Here is a 9012-nt window from a genome sequence, read left to right on the forward strand (position 1 = left end):
GCGCCCGCTTCTTCGCGTTTTCGAAGTGTCTGCGATGAGGAAATAGATAATTTACTTGTTTAGTTTTGAACGACTAGTAGATTTATACTAAAACAATTAGATTATTCGCTCTCGATTTCTATGCGTGATAGTTGATTCGGGCTTCGCCCTCATCAACTATCACGCGATAGAAATCTCGAGCTCATAATCTAATTGTTAAATATACACAAGTTCGCCTCGAAAAAGAATAATAACGACAGAAAAAATAAATTCCAATGGGAAGTTATGTAATGGGAGGAGACTGGGGAGCAATGGCGGAGTAAGACGCGTGCTTGAGCCGTCCACCACTTTTTTCCTTTTTTTCGTGGGTGGTTAATGGAAAATTTATTGAAAAAGATCCAAGAAAAAAAAAAAAAAAAAAGCAAGCGCTCCTCTTCAGGTGAGTCGAGCACTTCACCAGATGCAAAAAAAAAAGCAAAGAGCGGAGACGTTAACTTCCCTGAAGAAGTCGAAGAACACGAGGCCGTCGACGAAATCTTTACAGCTTTGAATATGGCTGAAAGCCTTCACAAAACACTGGAAGAGATAAATCGGAAGTTGGAAAAGCTAGATGCCATCCAAATAACAGTGAACGATGTCTAAGCGTCCCTGCAAAGAGTAACTGGAAGAATACAGAAGTTGGAATGCTCTCAAACAACAGCCAACCGCGACATTGAGAACCTGACAGAAAGATTCAAAGCGGCCGAAAAGCAACAACAAAAGTCGGCAGCGAGCCTGAATGATCATCAGGAGCAAACTAGCCATGCTTTAACCGATTTGCAGGAGGCAAATGATGATCTACAAGCCAAGCTTAAAGAGATAGAAGACAAAAATCTCTATTTAGAAGCATACTCGAGACGGGAAAACATAATATTTGAACATGTTCTACAAGCCACAGACAAAGAGGACACTGAATCAGTTCTTCGCACCTTCCTCGAAATGGAACTAGGCTACAAAGATGCAAATACCGTTGAAATTCAGAGAGGTCATCCCCTAGGAAAGAAGAGCGACGAACAGAAACCCAGACCAATTATTGCGAGGTTCCTTCGATATAAGGATTGTGAAGAAATATTATCTATGGGCTCTCGTCTGCGTGGAAGCACCTTTAAGATGTATCAAGATTTACCCTACGAAATAGTTGCAAGAAGAAGAAAGCAAATGAACACATTTAAAGAAGCTAGAAAAAACAACATCCCAGCATCATTTAGTAGATCACAACCTGATAAGCTCTTTATAAAAGGTAAATTTTGGCCAGTTGGTAAGCCTCTCGTGATACCAAAATAGGTGAGATTGTTTTTCTTCATAATATTGCTCATTAATTAACCACGGCCGTGGTATTTTTTCATGAGACCGCTTTTGCCACCCACTTAAATGACAGATAATTTTTTTTGGCGATCGGAAAAGGAACTCGTAGTTATCCTTTAACCTTTTTCACGATTCTAGGCTTAAGTGCTAGCTCCCCTTACATGTCCCTTGCTGGAGAGGTTTCTTATCTATTTGCGTATATTTGTTTTTGTGAATGTCTTGTTTTGTTTCTATGTTTTTGTAGCTTAATTGTTTGTTGTAATAGAAAACGTCAAGCACAAATAAAAATAATAATTCTTATCATGCTGTCCAGTGATTGTGGAGCTTTTTCACCAGGTCACACAGGTATTTGTCTACAAAGCTTCCCAGGAGAATACCTATGGCTTTGACCATAGCGTCACTAAATGTCAGGGGATTAAGAGACAACACAAAACGTAGAGAGATGTTTAACTGGCTCCGCATAAAACATTTTTCAATGCATATGCTACAAGAAGTCCATTGCACTGAATACGCTAATCACGTATGGTCTGCAGAATGGGGCTATCAAGCTATTTTTAGCAACTAAAAGAGCAATAAAGCAGAGGTATGCATACTTTTCAATAACAACTTTGATTTTCAAATTGAAAAGGTTTTCATTGATCCCCAAGGACGCCTCATTATTTGCGACATTAAAACCAATGAAAAATTTTTAACCTTGGCTAATATATACGCTCCTAATGAAGACAACCCAGCTTCTTCCTTGACTTCTTTGATCATCTTACCGACTTTAAAGGCGATGACATTATCATAGGAGGAGATTACAATCTTGTCCTTGATCTGGATGAGGACAAGAGAGGCGGCCTTGCCAAAACTCACCAAACTAGTGTTAAAATCCTTCACGCATTTTCTGATAAATTAGATTTGGTTGACGTCTAGAGGATTTTACATCCCGATACTTGTAGTTTCACCTGGAGACAGGGTGGTCCAAGAATACAATGTAGACTTGATTTCTTTTTAGTAAGTCAAAGCACGGTTAATATTACGAGTTCCACAGATATCGTCGCAGGTTATAAAACAGACCATTCGATGATTATGTTACGCTTATCACTTTATTCAAATCCACGCAGACCGGGTTTTTGGAAATTAAATACATCTTTTTTTTTTTCACTGAATTGGACTATGTAAACCAAATCAAAGCAACGATTCAGGAAACGCATAACGAGTACAAAAACGATGAATCAGTCAACCCCTCCCTCCTTTGGGAAATGATAAAGCAAAAAGTGCGCAAAAAATCGCTCCGCTACTCTAAGAATAAAACGAATCAGGCTAAACAACGCGAAATATATGTGGAACAAACAATTACCAGATTACAAGAGGAACTCGACAACAGAACTACTGGAGGCGCGCTCTCTTCACACCTGGAGGAGCAATTGAACGATAGTAGACTTGAGCTTGAGAAGATTATTGAATTTCGCATTAAAGGCGCAATTTTGAGATCTAAAACCAGATGGTACAATGAAGGTGAGAAAAACACCAGATATTTTTTTTAAATCTGGAAAAACGACACTTTAAGCAAGGGACAATTAGCCAAATTAAAATAAATGACCGTGAGTTTATTACCTCGGATAAAAAAAAAAATATATTAACAGAATGCGTATCATTCTACAAAAACCTCTATTCAACCAAAAGCATGACATACGACCAAAACAATGCAGCCTTTTTTCCTGAGCGTGAAGATGAAAGCGCTATCCACGAACAAGCTGAGCTAACTATGTGCGAAGGAGCGCTTACCGAAAAAGAATGCCTAGAGGCACTCAAAGGTATGGGAACAGAAAAGACTCCTGGGACTGACGGTTTGCCAGCTAAATTTTACAAAGTATTTTGGAATTATATATCTGCCATCCTTACTAGAGCACTGAACTATGCTTATGAAACTGGACAACTCTCAGTAACTCAGAGAAGAGGAATCATCAAACTCATTCCTAAGAAAGACGCAGAATCATTCTTTATCAAAAACTAGAGGTCTCTAACCCTCCTGAACTGCGACTACAAAATTGCGGCAAAGGCAATTGCTAATCGATTGAAACCTTTGCTTCCTAATCTCATCAATTATGACCAGATGGGTTTTATAAAAGGTAGATTTATTGGAGAAAACATTCGCCTTATCGATAGTGTCATTTGCTATGCCAAAGAGAAAAATATTCCAGGACTACTCTTGTTTTTGGATTTTGAAAAAGCTTTTGATACGATAGAATGGTCCTTCATAAGAAAAACTTTTCAATACTTTGGTTTTGGCAGCAGCATCCTAAAGTGGCTTAATCTTTTTTACTGCCGCCCAGAAAGCTGTGTTTTGAACAACGGTTGGGCGAGTGATTTCTTTGAAATTCAAAGAGGTGTAAGGCAAGGTTGTCCTCTCTCACCTTACTTGTTTGTTTTGTCAGTTGAAGTGCTAGCCAAGGCAATTCGGGAAAACAAAAGTATTAAAGGTATCTTCGTGAACGGAAAAGAAATTAAATTAAGTCAGTATGCAGACGATACAACACTCATACTTGATGGTACAAAGGAATCTTTAAGAGCCTCTCTTAAAATGCTGGATAATCTTATGAAGTGTCTGGTTTAAAACTTAATGATAAAAAAAAAACAGAAGCCCTTTGGATTGGAGTAAATAGCGGGAACGATGGGATATCAATTTCTAGAAGAAATTTTAAATGGCCTAATTACAAAGTTAAGGCTTTAGGCGTTTGGTTTTCAATTGACCCGGAAGCAACAACAACCTTAAATTACAACGAAAAACTGGATAAGGTTCGAAACGTTTTAAGCTGCTGGAAATACCGCAGACTTACCCTAATTGGAAAAGTTACAGTCTTAAAGAGCCTAGTAGCTTCTCAACTCGTATACGTGCTTTCTCCTTTAGATACAAATAAGAAAGCTATCAAAGAAGTAAATAAGCTATTCTACTCATTCCTCTGGAATGGAAAAGGCGATAAAATTAAGCGAGATATAATTATAAATGATTACCTAAATGGGGGTCTCAAAATGATAGATATACAGGCTTTTAGCAAGTCCCTGAAAGCGACATGGATTAACAAATATCTAGATGAAGAAAATCAGGGGAAATGGAAATATTTTGTTGATTTTGAGCTGGAGAGGCATGGAGGTTCAGTAGTACTCACAAGTAACCTAAACAAGAAAGACACCATAGAGAATCTCAAGATTAAAAACGGCTTTATAAAAGAGACTCTGCTAATTTGGGCAGAAGTCAATATTGATGAACACACAATGTCCGAGAAACAATTTCTTGAACAAATTTTATGGCACAACTCGCAAGTAAGAATCGATAACTACCCTGTCTTCTACCGAGAATGGTTTGACAGGGGCGTCACGAAAGTGAAACATTTGAAAGATGCCTCCAACAATTTTTTGTCATTAGCTGAAATGCAGCGCAAATACAACCTTAATATTTCCCTTCTAAAATATTATGGCCTTTTGTCTACTCTGAAATCTCTTCGGAATACATATAAGAACAACTATATCAACAATTGTTATTATGAAAGCTTCGTGGCCAAATTAACAAAGTGCCAAAGTGCAAACAGACTGGTTTACACTAAATTAATTTCCACAAAATGCACGCACCCATCCCATAATCAACAGAAATGGCTAAAAAACTGCCAACAGGATGATGTTGATCCAATTAACTGGCGAGATGCCGTCTTTGTGTGTCAGATCAGAGGAGAGAGATGAAGTCTCTCTCTATTGCATTGCAGCCTTAATATTAAAACACGAAGGGAAAACTTCTGATGTTTTGATATAACTTTTAAACTTTTTAGGATTAAGCCCATATAAAAAGTTAATTTGTTTGTAGAAAACCGTGTCACTAGTAGCACTAGTAAAGATAACTGAACCATACGGATTTATATGGGAAGGGACAGACAGACGGAAAGAGGAGTGAACATAAGCCGGCCGAAACCAATAGGGCCATTGAGAGACTAACCGAATAATCAGACAAAAAACCCCGTGTATATCAGCTGAAATGAACAAACCACATGACCGAAAGTCAACCCAGCCCCATAACCGAAAGATCAGCATAAGAAGCCAATTGCACGGTTATAATTGGTTTGAAAAGGGCTATTAGTGTGTATCTCTTATTAGAGTTTTAATTTTCAGTTCTCTGTCCACATGGATATTAGATATGACCGCACGACCGAAAGAACAGCACCAAATGCCGATTATACGGTTGTTTTTGAATTGAGGGCTTCTTCGTAATGTTTTCATACAGCTTTTAAATGGTTTAGTTTTATTCTTTATAACGTGTTTATGCCCATGGATAACAAAAAGAACTGGGCAAGCGGAGGAACACCTGAGCAAACCAGAAACGCAAACGAACGAACAAACGGAAGCCCGAACGAACGAACATCCAAACGTGCGAACGGATGGCCGAATGATTGAGTTAACGAACAACCGGTCCACTGAGCGCTCTCCGGTAAAAACGAACGAACGAACGAAACACCGAGTGAACGAACCCGCGAAACGAGATGAACAGCTGAACGACCGACTGGACAGCTCTTTTGTTTATAGTCATAGGTGTTTATATGGATCGATTTTCTGATATTTTAATGCAAACTTAAAACGCTTATCTTTTCGGAACGAGTGAGAAGCAACGAGCATTCGTCCTTATTACTTAATGTTAAGTAATTATTAAAACCTTATGCACGTATTTCAGTGAGCTCACCAAAAAAAAATAATTAAGAAACAGCAAAGAGTGACTAAAGCAAAATAAAGCTACGGTCTGCTCAGAAGGTCTGTCAATCTCGTCAGGGGCACAGTGAACAGACCCGGTAGAGAGTTCAAAAAACGCCAAACAACGAAAACCACGAAGGAAATGTGTAAACATCTTAGCGAGGGAGAAAATTATGGATAAATTCAGGGTGAATCTCTCTACCACACGTTTCAAACTGCGGCACCACAGCTGGCCCTACGTGCCTGAGCTGACATGTATCATTCTATGCAGTTTCAGCAAATTATAAACTTGTATTTCTTTGTACCTGAGTGTCCGGCGTCTGCCGAAGAAGAGTTCTTATTTTGCATTATTAAAGCTGGCTGGACTAAGTCTTCTCGTAAATGAAACAATTTGAAAATGTAAAGTGTTCAACCACGGAGCTGAAGAAAGGCAAATTAACAGCTCACCTTTAAAACTTTAACAGCTAAAACTGAGTCTTTTTACCTTGCTCCTTTGATAAAACAGTTAAGTTTGTTTATCTAACCGAGCTCGCGACATTATTTAAACACGACGTTTTATTCAAACCCAGCTCGCCTTGATTATTGATTGATTCAGTTCTAACAATTTACATGACTGGGTCAAAGCCACAAATATAATCCCCGCCATCAGAACTGACCATTCTGCTATCTATTTAGAATTTGGGAACGTGGACAAAGAGGCTAAAGGTCCTGGGTTCTGGAAGATGAACACCTCCATATTGGAGGATGATGAGTACATTGATGACCTTACAAAAATGGTACCAATTTGGATCACGGAAGGCCGAAAAGAACTTTCCGACCACCGTAACATTTGGGACTGGATAAAATATAACATAAGAGCTCATGCTATAAAATATTCCAAAAAGAAGGCAAACGAGAAAAACGATAGAGGATCAAAACTTGAAAAAGAATATACCGAAGCGAAACAGGTTTTCGAAGCAAACCCCAATGATTCGAATGGCAACAATCTAAATGCGGCTAAGGGTAAGCTCGAATCATTTTATGATAAAAAAGTCAACGGAATAATAATCCGTGCCCAAACACGTTGGCATGAACACGGCGAGAAAAGTACCAAATATTTCCTAAACTTAGCAAAAAGAAATCATGTAAAAAAGCATATAAGGAAACTGGTAATCAGTGGCGTCGTAAGGACAGATCTCTATTACATTCTTCAAGAACTAAAACGTTTTTATCGAAAGCTATACAAAAGTTCAAATAGTGATACGGAAAACCGTCAGAACATTGTAAAGTTTCTAGAGAATTTGAATATACCTCAATTAACTGAAGAACAAAAGTTGACCTGCGAACGCAAAATTTCAGCTGTGGAATGTTACAATATCCTCGAAAGCTTTAAAACCAACAAAACTCCCGGGAATGACGGAATTCCTATAGAATTCTACAAAGTGTTCTGGCCTTTAATAAGCGATCCTTTTCTTAAATGCGTGAACAAAAGCTTTGAAAAAGGTGAAATGTCTTGTTCTCAAAAACAAGCGGTAATAACGAACACACATCTGACGATGATGATCATGAAAGTGATGGAGACGACACTGTTGTTGTGGGCGAAACGTGGTGCAGTGAAAGTGAGGAGATGTTTAGTGAGAGTAAGAGTGATGATAGCGAGTGTGAACTTGACCATTGCCGGCGAAGAAAAGGTGCAGCACTAGAAGTGGACGGAGTGCCACACGCTTTGCGTTAAATTGGTGAATTGCTTAACCCTAGATAGTATAGAAAAGTGATAAGACCTTAATAATATTTTTTGTTGCTTAACCGGCAGGGGTATTTTGCTGAACGCCGAATGTTGCATTTTATGCTACCTATGACAGTTTAGCATTAAAGGGGAAGTATCACGAAAATTTGATGTAATTTCAAAACCCCAAAATGTTTGTCTGACAACAGAAACAAAAAAAAAATAGTTGTCTAAGTTTGTTATAAATTATCGCCCCAGTGCAAAAAGACTGTCTATTAGTGCCTCTGGCCAGGGACAGAGTAGGTCGCAATGGATGAAAACTTGAAAAACTTTTTCAAGTTTTCAAGTTATTAGGCTAATGTTTTTTTTGTTCTCGTATTTTTGTTTCGAAAATGTGCTAGAACAAATCATGAGTCGTTCCTGTCAAGAATTGAGTTGATTTTTCTCCTCTCATTGTTCTAGAATTATTTTGTAGCAAAGTGAAGGTCCTATTTCACCATTTTTAACAAAAGAGGTCAATTTAACCCCATGATACTTCCCCTTAAAGCAACGAATGAAGTTGTTTAGGTCTAAGCACTTCTCTTTACTGTTCAGGGTTACTTAAGCACTGGTTATACAGCTTTACGTTGTTGTTGTGGCAGCCCCCGGAGGAGGGGGGTACTCCCTTATATGGGCTATATAGGTATTGCGGCGCCAAAGGGTATGGTTTTTCAGCCGCTTTGGTCATAAATAGGGTATCGATTTTAGCCATTTTGCCGCCATTTCGGTAATAAATAGGGTATCAATTTTTGCACTCTAGTCTTGAATTCGTTTTTTTTTTTTTTGAAGACGCTACTTCTTCATCATGATGTTTACAGCAACTGTGTACGTGCCGCAACGGCTTGTCATGCGCTGCGGTCACGCGCTGGACTCCAGGGGTTTTTGAACTGAAGTTGAACAGACACTATCAGGTCATAAATAGGGTATCAAATTTTTGGTCAGGTCATCAATAGGGTAGGAAAAATCGCAGATTTTGGTCATAAACAGGGTAAGGGTTTTGGGAAGCGGTCCGCACACTCCTATCCATTTTTTTTGGGGAGTACCCCTCCCCCCCGGGTGGCAGCCATTCCATAAAAGGACTTCTATTAATTCGGCATTCAGCATTCTGCAAAATACCCCTGCCGCTTCAAAATTAAACTTTAAATTACACTTAGCTTCATGTGAATAAATATACTACCTGTTATACAAGGTAGTAAGGTATCCTTTTGAACCCAAAAACCTATTTCAGT

General features: G+C 38.6%; 1 protein-coding gene across 1 annotated transcript; it reads left to right on the top strand.

Moving 5' to 3' along the window:
- Nucleotides 1–4338: 4338 nt before the first annotated feature.
- Nucleotides 4339–5043, top strand: LOC146454190 (uncharacterized). The gene has a single exon (XM_085095802.1). The coding sequence runs from the start codon at nt 4339–4341 to the stop codon at nt 5041–5043; it is 705 nt and encodes a 234-aa protein (XP_084951928.1).
- The last annotated feature ends 3969 nt before the right edge of the window (nt 5044–9012 follow it).

Source organism: Pavona decussata, unplaced genomic scaffold (genome assembly GCF_977016875.1).
Source record: "Pavona decussata unplaced genomic scaffold, jaPavDecu1.1 SCAFFOLD_313, whole genome shotgun sequence".
Lineage (NCBI taxonomy): Eukaryota > Metazoa > Cnidaria > Anthozoa > Scleractinia > Agariciidae > Pavona > Pavona decussata.